General features: G+C 35.6%; 1 protein-coding gene across 22 annotated transcripts in view; it reads right to left on the minus strand.

Moving 5' to 3' along the window:
* The window catches only part of LOC126881576 (titin), a 405,229-nt gene that overhangs the window by 101,106 nt on the left and 291,512 nt on the right, over positions 1 to 12,611 (minus strand). For all 22 annotated transcript variants that reach the window (XR_007696921.1, XM_050645904.1, XM_050645903.1 and 19 more), the window contains 2 exons: positions 11,891 to 12,055; positions 5,761 to 6,060 (listed from right to left, as the gene is read on the minus strand). Coding sequence is in view for 21 of the 22 variants with exons in the window: in XM_050645904.1 (XP_050501861.1) it covers positions 5,761 to 6,060; positions 11,891 to 12,055 (465 nt within the window). In the remaining variant the exon portion in view is untranslated. The remainder of the gene's footprint in view (positions 1 to 5,760; positions 6,061 to 11,890; positions 12,056 to 12,611) is intronic.

Below are 12,611 nucleotides of genomic sequence, written 5' to 3' on the forward strand. Positions count from 1 at the left end.
TTCTGATTATATGCAGGGCGAGGAAATCGGTGGAGGTTTTATAACTAGTTCTCGTGATTTTCCCAGAGAACTTTTTGAGTCACTACAAATAATACTTTTCCTTAAATAATCCTGTTTTTTTACTGTTTAGCTACATCTCTTTTGGTTTTAAATAAAGTTGCGTACTCCTCATCCCATCAAGGTCATTGGAAGTGAATATACCGGTAAGCTGAATGTATTATTAAGTTTTAAAAATCTACACATTATGAGTAAAAGACAGCCACGAATAATAGCATTAATATATTGAGTTGCATTCTCCCATTTTAGTTTTTTCTATTAAAACATCGTGATCCTGCCCAGGGACATTTACTCTAGGTAAGTTTCTATCGCGCCCGAAATAGCTCAGGAATGGAAAATGATCACTAGACCATACATCTATAAAAAAATTTCACGAACAGTCCATAGTCACACTTAGTGGTGTTATTAGATCAACTAAGTTGCAAGGATTCAACAGTAGATATTCTTATAGCTTCCCCAGTGTTTAGAAAAAAAAAGTTGTCCTATTCTAGGAGCTCTGCCAACCTATTATCATCTACGTTCATCACGTAAAATCATACATCTGGTTCATTGTAAGAATCTTATACGGAAAACCTGATCAATGAATATAGCCTCCCACTTCTGAGAGAGACTGACATAATGAGGAGTCGATCCTCCCAGTCACCAACTCCCAGACTGATGGACAATAAATACTGTCATACCACCCGATCCATCTAGCCTGTCATCTATAAAAGTGTAGATATTTGGAATATTTCCTTGCTGCGGAGGAGCTAAATGAGTTTCATTGAGAATTAAGAATAATGTGAACATCATGCTCTTTGATAGCAGTAATTATTTGTTTGTTATTATCGATTCCAGTGCATGGACTTAATGATATGACAAATGATATGGCGTAGAACTAAAACAACAGACGTTGTCGAAAGAATCGCGTCGTTAAAGTGGAGCTGGGCAGGACACGTCGCCAGATTATCAGACAACCGATGGACAAAACGTATTGTCGAGTGGAGGCCACGACAAGAAGCACTACGGAGCAGAAGAGGCCCACCAACCAGATGGACCGACGATCTGAAGCATGTTATCGGTAACTGGATGCAAGCTGCACAAGACAGAGACATATGGAAAGAGCTGAGGGAGTCCTATGTCCAGAAGTGGACGCGTACAGGTTGATGATGATGAGATCGCCTTCCAAGTGTTGAATTGTTGAATAAGTCGAATAAATCATATTCAATCCTTTGATTGCTTTATTCAGGGTGTCCAGAAAGTCTACCAACAAACGAAGACAGGAGATTGCTCAGATAATTTAACCCAATTTACCTAGTCCGAAAATGCTTCCTAAGGGAGCTAGAGCTATTTGAAGATGGCGTCTGGTAATTAGTTTTTCTTAAATACCTCTGGAACGCTTCTATTTAGAAAAACAAAAATTGGTATACGTATTTATCTTCCAGAGGTAAATCTACTCCATTCATTGCGAATTTTTAGTGCCAGTCATAGAAGTCCATTTTGGGTAGGGCAACGGTTACTTCATCGCATAACTTTTTTGTCTTTAATTTTTAAGCATTTTTGACTTTGGATTATTAAATTGTGAGGTATTCTAGTACTAAAAGGTACTCTTGCATTAAGTCGATAGAACACACAGTTTTGTAGAAAAATCAATTTGAAAATTGTTGGTTTTTTGAATGTCAAAAAAAAACTATTTAGAAAAACGAAAACTTGTACGTTTAATTATATTCCAGAGATGAATCGATTTCATTAATTGCGAATTTCTAGTACCGGTCATATGCGTCGGTTTTGGGTAGGTCAACGGGTATTTTATCGCATAGCTTTTTTGTCTTTAATTTTTAAGCATAATCAACTATTTATAATAGGAAATAAGCTACAATTTTACCAAAAAAAGATTTTATTAACGTTTCGAAGCCCAAATCGGGTTTCGTTGTCAAAATACAAAATACTACTAAAATAAACAAAAATATTGTTGAATCTGACTCATTTATATTGGCAATTCAGACGTATATTATACATTTTAAAGTAGAAGACTTTAAAATGATATCGTCAATATTTATGAGTTGCGTTCCTGGGACGACTTTACTAAAAGATAGTTCATTCGATTTCATGAAATCAATCCCAACTCAAGAATATCCGTCACAAAAAAATATCATAGCATGTGATCTGTCTTTAAGAAGACAACCAAATGCAACGATGACAGTAAAATTCTCGAGTTAAAGATTCCATAGTAAATCACGAGGGAAAACCAGGAAAAAACCTCGTGATACTATCCCGACGTCGTAGGTATTTGGTCTTACATTTAATTTACCTTCAAAAAACTAATACCAAATTCTGACTTTAATATGTTTAAATTATAAATAATATTAATAATACATAGATATACAATAAGTAATACTAAAATATAAAATTTGTACTAACTCGATATGTTATTGACTTACTAATCGTGGTATTTTCTTTCTATTGATATTTTATTTTAGTAGTATTTTGTATTTTGACAACGAAACCCGATTTGGGCTTCGAAACGTAAATAAAATCTTTTTTTGGTAAAATTGTGGCTTATTTCCCATTATAAATACAGTAGAACCCCGCAAATAGTCCTGTCGCCAGGGGGGGTACAACGGCCTCGTTAATTCAGATGGACTTACTCAAGTTTTTTTTATGTATTTTGACCCGTAGAACACGAATTTTTTGGGTAACAGTTGATCCGGATGTCGATAAGATTGTTATAGACCAAGAACTTGAGGAATCAAATAACAGCGATTTTTGGCAAAACAAAACAATATTTTGTATTTTTTGGGCCATTTTAAGTAAAAAATATTTCTACAAGTTTTTTCGTAGGATGCACAGTTTTCGAGATAAACGCGGTTGAACTTTAAAAAAATCGAAAAATTGCAATTTTTGAACCCGAATAACTTTTGATTAAAAAATAAAATAGCAAGTCTGCTTACCGCATTTGAAAGTTTAAGTCAAATTATATCGGTTTTGATTATTTGCATTGGTAAAAATTTATTTTTTTATTGTTTAACAAAGCTATAAACACGTAGGGTTTCCCGTGCTTTTACATGCGTTTTAACGCATGTAACGTAGAAATAGTCTTGATTGCACTAGTACCTATTCTACCTACTCGTTCGATTTTAAATGAGAAATCATAGAAACATCACTCACGCACTAGTTGTTTGTAGCTTTGTTTAGCAATAACACAATAAATTTTTAGCAATGCAAATAATCAAAACCGACATAATTTGACTTGAACTTTCAAAGGCGCTAAGCAGAATTGCTATTTTATTTTTTAATCAAAAGTTATTCGGGTTTAAAAATTGCAGTTTTTCGATTTTTTGAAAGTTCAACCGCGTTTATCTCGAAAACTGTGCATCCTACTAAAAAACTTGTAGAAATATTTTTTGCTTAAAATGACCCAAAAAATACAAAATATTGTTTTGTTTTGCCAAAAATCGCTGTTATTTGATTCCTCAAGTTCTTGGTCTATAACAATCTTATCGACATCCGGATCAACTGTTACCCAAAAAATTCGTGTTCTACGGGTCAAAATACATAAAAAAAATTTGGGTAAGTCCATCTGAATTAACGAGGCCGTTGTACCCCCCCTGGCGACAGGACTAAAATCCGAACCCCGCAAATCCGAACTTTCGGCAAATCCGAACCAACGGAAAGTGAAAAAAAAAATTTAAAAATTCAAAATAAAAATTTAAAAACATGTTTATTATGTGAGAAAATAATTACGTAAGATGCTAGCTACAGTATTAAACACTGGAACACTAATCGGCTGTCCCAAGTAGAAACACTGTAAGCGCCAATTCGAAAAATGTTCACCAGAGTAGAAAACGTAAAGTGGTGAAGTGAAGATTGAATGTAATATAATGTGTTTCATAGCAATGTTAAATTGCGGTTCTACTCATTTTTTATTTTTTTTCCTTGGTAAATGGTAGATAACAACACCCTAAATCCAAAAATGCAATAAAAGTGGTTTTGAAAAGAATGGATATACAGTGTTTCTACTTGGGGCAGCCGTAATGGGTGAATAAAAGCGTCGAGTTAGACTAAACACAATCAATAAAGGAATGTGCATAATACACATTTTCCATGGTATACTATGAACGAAAACATTGAAAAAGATAAGAAACATGAGAAACATAGTGTAATCAATATCCAGATTACAAATTAAATGAATCATTTACATGGCTGAATTCCCATGTCCCGTGACGAAACAAAGAAACAAAACTACTGGCGTTAGCGATTTAATATTTCAGTGATCTAAATATTTTTCAGCTTTAGAATATTGGAGGCATAAACGTGCGGATAGAGTTTCATAAAGGGATCGGTGGCAGTCCAAATCTTTTAAAAATCATCTTCGTTAGCTTCTTAGGCTAACTTTCGGATAAACAGAACTTTTCGGAATCCGAACAGGCTGTCCCCCCAATTAGTTCGGATTTGCGGGGTTCTACTGTAGTATGCCACAAGGAAATAGCTTCAGAACATTTTTGACACTAGATAATTAAATTATCATTAGAAACATTTTCAAATCGATATTTCTAGAAAACGGTGTGTCTACCGACTTAAAGCAAGAGTAGCTTTTAGTACTAGAATACCTCACAATTTAATATTCCAGAATCAAAAATGCTTTAATTTTAAAGAAAAAAAAAGTTATGCGAAAAAATAACCGTTGCCCTAACCAAAACGGACGCCTATGACCGGCACTAGAAATTCACAATGGATGTAATCGATTTATCTCTGGAAGATAAATATGCGTACCAATTTTTGTTTTTCTAACTAGAAGCGTTCTGGAGGCATTTAAGAAAAACTAATTACTTGGCGCCACCTTCAAAGAGCTCTAGCTCCCTTAGGAAGCATTTTCGGACTAGGTGAATTGGGTTAAATTGTCTTAAAATTATCTGAGCAATCTCCTGTCTTCGTTTGTCGGTAGAGTTTCTGGACACCCTGTATTGTCTTTTACAAAAAAAAATACAGTGGAACCCCGATAAGTCGGCCCCCGATAACCCGGAAGTCCGGCTAACCCGGATCGATTTTTCATTCCGGACAAACATTTCAACAATAAAAATGTATGTAATATAATATTTGAGAGATAATGTGTATTTGTGTAATTTGAACTATACAATAGTAAAAATGTCTCATGGCACACGGCGTCAGAGCGACGTTCATTGTCTCGGATTATCAGAAACAACAGGCACCTGTATTTCTTTATTTATTTCAAACTGTCTTAGCATTGTTCAAAAAAGACTAAAAGACTATTTAAAAAATTCTTTTTTAAACAATGGTCTTATAGTCTCCACTGTTCTTAAATAACACCATTGTTCCGATTGTGACCGTATTGTGTATAGTACAGTCGTATTTTTCGCTTCCGTTCTGTAATCGTGCTTCAGATAGGTTTGTGTTTGCGTGTTTTTTTGTCTATGCATGAGTTTTTTACCAAAAATTGAACAATACTCTATACTATAGAGTCTATAGTCTATACAAGTATACGTAATTTAGATGTGTACTGTGCATATATATTTCATGATATTTCAATTATAACAGAGTTTATCTATAAGTATACCGTATGTTATTAATTTTTATTATATTCTCCGGCTAACCCGGATTTTCGATAACCCGGATCGGCCGCGGTCCCGATTAATCCGAGTTATCGAGGTTCCACTGTACATAACAAATAAAAAACAATCATAAGAATATATTAAATATGCTTACCATCTCCTCCGCAATCGTCATATATCTGTCCATCTCCATATCGAATTCAAACTGTATGGCTTCGTTTTCTTTATGTTTATGCGTTCTCTTCTTGGGATCGATGACCCTCAGCCTAAACACTATCTTCTTGCCCTCTTGTGAAACCACCTCGACTTTCAACCCCACGTCCTCTTCGAAGAAGGCGTGGTTAAGGAGATCTTTGACTTTAGGCCTGTCTTCTTTCCTAGGCCTGATGCAACTTTCTATAACGTCCTTAATTTCGGGATTCTGAACTTTGTCGAAACTGGCAGGTTTGATGCCCTAAAATATAAAAAATTAAAAAATAAAAATGTATACCATTTTTATTCAGCTGCAATGCGAAGGCAAAACAATCTTACTTCTAAAAACTACTTCGTCTTCGTCTATAAAAAATTAATTTGTACTTTGTTCTTGAGGTGAAGGGGCCAGAAAAAAAAACAAAAAATTATGAAGAACTATACTGCAAAATATTTGTAAAAATGAATCAATGAGGACCACATAGCATATTATATAAAACAAGAAATGTCAAGAACTACAGAAATACTCGCATATATGAGAATATTACCCAGAATATTTGTAAAAAATATATGGAAGATTGAGGACGAAATGAGAATGGAACGGCTGTCTTGATATACACCACATATCCTCTGAATTTCCGTGTTTTCATTGAATGCTGTTTCGTATTGTTGTTGTTTCTTATTCTGTCAGGCTGTCCATAACATCTAGGCATCCCAATGATAACACCACATTTAAATTCCTGTAATAATTTTTTTACACATGGCGTCAAATATCACATTAAATTATTAGATTGTTGTATTATACTCAGGGAATATCGTGTTATTTTTATTATCAATCAAATAAGATAGCATTTATCGCCAGTGTTATCTGCAGTTCAAATGACATACGTTATTAACGTTACCGCAACAGTGATAATTAAACCGAAGTAAGTTGGTCTCATTCCAACGTACATATACCCAATGTGCGATGTCTGCAGTTTAAAGCCGAAAAAATAAAAATTAATAAAACTATCTAGATCTAGATGTTAAAAAAATATGGACCAACTAGAAAGTAAAAAAGAGAAGAAAATTCTGAAAATACAGAAGTATTGTACAGGAGAGGAATAATTATCAAGAGAAACAGTATGGATACGAAAGGAAGAAAAAACAAACAAGAAACGAACAATAGATACGGCACTTTTTCTTCCGTTAGCGTAAAAACAATATGTGGAAGACAAACCAACTGTTAAAGCTAAATTAACTAAATGATCACCTAAAAGTAAATAAAATTAACCTCATGGCAAAGAGAATGAATAATGAAGTTATAAAAATTAACGCACCGAATACTCAAATATAAATTTGATAATCTCTAACTAACAAAAAAGTCCCATACCACACCTATTAGAAACAAGAAAGAGATATATAGTCTAAGAGCTGGGAGCGGATTTTGTGCGTGATAAGTAATATGGAAAAACTATACGGGGATATGTTGAATTAGTTGTGTACATGACTTTCACCAACGGCCGGAAACCAGAGTTGGGGCCGAGGGTAGTTATAAGGGGTCAAAGTCGCGGATTTTATTATTTTTTTTATGACGCTCATGATCGAGATAGTGCCCCAAAATTTGGTAATAAGTAGGTCATGACGTACCTAAGTAAAATCTCTAGGGGCTCAACGCTGCGTGGCCGACAAAGGGGTGGGGGTAGGGGTGAATATAAAAAATATAAGGGGTTTTTTGCGACGTTCGTGATTGAGATAGTGCACCAAAATTTGGGTATAAGTAGACCATGACATAAATAATTAAAATCCCCAGAGCCGGAAACCAGAGTGGGGAAGGAAGGTAGTTATAAGGTGTCAAAGTTCCGTTTTTTATTATTTTTATTTGTGACGCTCATGATCGAGATAGCGCGCCAAAATTTGGGAATAAGTAGGTCATGACGTAACTAAGTAAAATCTCCAGGAGTGAAACGCTGCGTGGCCGACAAAGGGGTGGGGCAGGGGTGAATATAAAAAAATGTAAGGGGTGTTTTGCGACGTTCGTGATTGAGATAGCGCACCAAAATTTGGGAATAAGTAGACCATGACATAAGTAAGTAATATTCTTACGGTAAATACTTCTTAAAGCGGCGAAAACCAGAGTGGCGGATGAGGGTAGTTATAAGGGGTAAAATTCGCGGTTTTTATTTTTTTTTGTGGCGCTCATGATGGAGATAGTGCACCAAAATTTGGGAGTAAGTAGGTTATGACGTAACTAAGTAAAATCTTCAGGGGCGGAACGCTGCTTGGGGTACAAAGGGGTGGTAGGCAGGGGTGAGTATAAAAGTAAATGGGGGTTTCTTTGCCGTTCGTGATCGAGATAATGCACCAAAATTTGGGAATAAGTAGATCATGACATTACTAATTATAATCTCCAGGGGCGGAACGCTCCGTGGGGGACAAATGTTGTGCCGGGTCACAAAAAAAATAATACACACTGCGACTTTGACCCCTTAAAACTACCTTCATCCCCAACTCTGGTTTCCGGCTCTGGGGATTTTACTTAGCTAAGTCATGGTATACTTATTCCCAAATTTTGGTGCACTATCACAATTTAGCACGTCGCAAAAAACCCCTTATATTTTTTATATTCACACCTACCCCCACCCCTTTATCGGCCACGCAGCGTTCCAGCCCTGGATATTGTATTTAGTTACCTCATGACCTACTTATTCCCAAATTTTGGTGCACTATCTCGGTCATGAGTGTCACAAAAAAAATAATAAAAACGGCGATTTTGACCCCTTATAACTACCCTCATGCCCAACTCTGATTTCCGGCTCTGAGGATTTTACTTAGTTATGTCATTCCCAAACTTGATTCTTATTCCCAAATTTTGGTACACTCTCTCAATCACGAACGTCGCAAAAAAATCCTTATATTTTTTTATTCACCCCTGCCCCGCCCCTTTGTCGGCCACGCAGCGTGCCACGCCTGGAGATTTTACTTAGTTACGTCATGACCTACTTATTCCCAAATTTTGGTGCACTCTCTCGATCATGAGCGCCACAAAAAAAATAATAAAAACGGCGACTTTGACCCCTTATAACTACCCTCACCCCCAACTCTGGTTTCCGGCTCTGGGGATTTTACTTAGTAATGTCATGATCTACTTATTCCCAAATTTTGGTCCACTATCTCAATCACGAACGTCGCAAAAAACCCTTTATATTTTTTATATTCACCCCTACCCCCACCCCTTTGTCGGCCACGCAGCATTTCGCCCCTAGAGATTTTACTTAGTTACGTCATGACCTACTTATTCCCAAATTTTGGTGCACTATCTCGATCATGAGCGTCATAAGGAAAAATTATAAAATCCGCGACTTTGACCCCTTATAACTACCCTCGGCCCCAACTCTGGTTTCCGGTAGTTGGTGAAAGTCATGTACACAACTAATTTAACATATCCCCGTATAGTTTTTCCATATTACTTATCACGCACAAAATCCGCTTCTATCTCTCCGACTAATAGAAGAATATTTCCAGCTTCAAGCAATCATATAAGATTTAATAACAGGCTATAAAGTACTCAATGTTGTCAATAAATTAAAGTAGTGCAGCAAGGAACTGTTTAATATGTTCATTTTCTTCTTCTTCTTCTGCTTCTCGTAGCAATACAACCCAGGGTGGGACTTGACTCACTGCATAACTCGCTTCCATCTCGAACGGTCGTCCATGATAGTTGAGTCAGTGACTGTCAAAACATCTAAGTTCATCATTGCTTTTGTTAGCGTCCACGTTTTATATATCCTGATTATTGATGTTCATATAAGGCTCTTAGATTTAATAGTGTTGTGTAGGCTATACATACATCTGTTTGCTGCCTGAATTCTCCCTTTTACCTCTTCCGTGATATCATTATCTGCGGCGACTGTCGCTCCGAGATATTTAAAACTCTCCACTCTTTCAAAGTTATTGGGTCTATCGTGACATTTTGCCCTATTCTATATCGTCCCTTTTGTCTGTTGATGCACATGTATTTGGTTTTCTCTTCATTGACCCCTAGACCAGTTTTTTTCATCTTCCTTTAATTTATTGAAAGTCTCCTTCACATCGGTGACTGTGTTTCCCACGATGTCAATATCATCCGTGTATGCAAGTAGTAATTTTGGTCCATTCACTGTCAGTTCATGCCATGTCAGTATGTTCATTTTGGCGTTTAGAAAGGATGAAGATATTAATAAAATGTATGGGCTCACTGATATCTTAAGTTTAAGAGTTAAATACAACCATTCATAAGTTCAAACCTGGTCCCGGAATGTAAAAGGTGTCAGTGATATAGACATTCGCAGAATAATAGTGCTCGAAGGAACCAAGATGAAGTGTATTAACAAACACTTGACTCAGGCATGTAAGAGAAAACAAATAAATTTCGAAAGCGAATGACAACAGAAAAGAAGATTAGCTAAAAGAGTGAAGCAGAACAAACAACACTACAGCTGATTCTGAATAAACTTAGATAGCTACGAAAATTTAATGAATATTTATGTCAGAGAGTTACCGAGATTACAGCGGTAAAGGATATATTGCTAAGACCAGAAATGGCTAAAGAATCCCGGATAATGGCATGGAGTGGGAATGGACTGCTTCAACAACAGAATAAACTTCGATCAGTCCTACATACAGAAAAAAATTGATCAATGTCTTATATCTGAGACACATTTGACTAAACAATCATACATAAAAGTTTATCATACTATACAACCATATAATGTAGCTAAAGGAGGTAGTGTGATCATAATTAAAGAAAATATTCAACACCATAAAAAGCTAAAATACGTAAAAACACATACAAGGCACAACAGTCTCTATTCAGTTTAAATTTTATAATCTGAACATAACCTTGTTATATTATCTCCCTAGACATCAATAGAGAGAGCAACATGTGGAGTTTATGAAGACTAGACAAGAGATACATCACTGGTAATGCAAAGAACACATATTGGGGTTCAGAACTAACTACAACTAAAAGTAGAAAACTAATATCGGCTATTAAACAACAGAACTGTGAGCCAATATCAACCGATAGAACAATGTACTGGACTTCTTTATCTTCAAAAATATCTCGCAAACTATCTTTATGTTAACGATGGCTGGGATATGGACTCAGATTACTCACCTATAGAATTAAATTTGGTTGATTTAGTCATCAGAAAAAAAATTATCCAAGAGAAATCATATATCTCATAAAAGAAAAAAGAACACTAAAAAAAAGAAGGCAGTAAACCAAGGCCCCATAATATAAATCCCGTTTACATAATGCCACTCAACAAAAAAGAAGACAGATACAAAATTTAAAGAATATATCAATCAACACCTAAAGAGAGATACAAAGTTTAAAGAATATATCAATCAAAACCTACCTAAGCAATTTAACAGCTAATAGTTTAGCACAGATTGTTCACTCTGGAGGGCAACAAAGAGTCTGGAGAGACCAGTTATCCATGCTCATAAAATTAGGATGGAAAATGGTAGTTGGGATAGAAGCACCGAGTAGAAAGCGGAGAGATTTGTGGTCCACTTGGAAAACACATTTAGGTCTAATGATAATCAAGGGAGAAGAACAGATGGGAGGCGCCAGTCCAGACAGAAGAAAGAATAATCCCAACATCGCTTAAAAAAGTTGCAATAGAGATAAAAGAAAATATAAAGCGTAAAAAAGCTCCAGGATATGATCTGCTTACTAGATAACTACTAAAGGAGTTACAACGGAAAGCAATAGTAAAGCTGATTAATTTAATAAATGCTTCATTCAGACTGAGAGATCTCTCCAGGCTATGGAAATTGGCAGAAGTTATAATGACGGCGACCTTCTAACGAATTATAGACTGAAAGATTGAAAAACCAATAGTACATCGAAAAATTCTTATACCAAATCATCAAAACTGACCAAGTACATAACAGATAATATAACATAAAAATCATTACAAAAAAATAAATTCTATCCTACTGTCTTTTTAGATGTAGCTTAGACTTTCGAAAAGTTTGACATGCCCTTAATCAGCGTTCTCCGCTTTACTATATTCCTGAAAACATATTTATATTTCTAAATAATTAATTTTACTAATTATACTTACAGAAATGACTTTCTTGTATATTTGAGCTGGTCCTGTACATTCTGAATATGGATATTCACTGGTAGCCATCTCCAACATACACATTCCAAATGCATAGACATCCACACCCTCATCGTAGTGTTCTTCATACATTTCAGGTGCCATAAATTCAGGAGTACCAATTACCTTGAACAAAAAACAAAGTTGAAAAAAGTTCGAAAGTTTAGTTCCGGAGAACTAAATACTTCTACTGGGACCAAATTATGGTAACACCTGTATTCGTGATTTCTAATACTTGCACATCAGACGAACGATGAATTAGAAGAAGACCAGGGGAAATCTAAAATTTTACTACCTGTCTATGCATCTGGCTAAAAATTCCAACGGTTCTTGGTTCCTTGCACTCAGATAGGAGTAATACTAAGAGAAAATGAAAATGAGAGACATCTAATATTTCAATTCGTTTAGAGAAGACCAACATCCTCTTACATACGTTTCATCCTCTTTAGGGATCATCGGAGGGGCTCCATGATCTGCTCTGAGCAGACTATGGAGCTTCTCCGATATCCCTAAAGAGGATGAAACGTACGTCTAGCGGTTACGCTACTAATTAAATTAATTAAATTAAAATTGCATTAATAAAATCCCTCAAGAAATTCCTTGTGATACAAGTGAAAGTGAGAAATCACTTTCGCTTCCACTACAAAGATCTTATCGCGCGTGAGCAGAGAAATGTCGTTTT

The sequence above is a fragment of the Diabrotica virgifera genome, chromosome 3 (assembly GCF_917563875.1).
Source record: "Diabrotica virgifera virgifera chromosome 3, PGI_DIABVI_V3a".
Lineage (NCBI taxonomy): Eukaryota > Metazoa > Arthropoda > Insecta > Coleoptera > Chrysomelidae > Diabrotica > Diabrotica virgifera.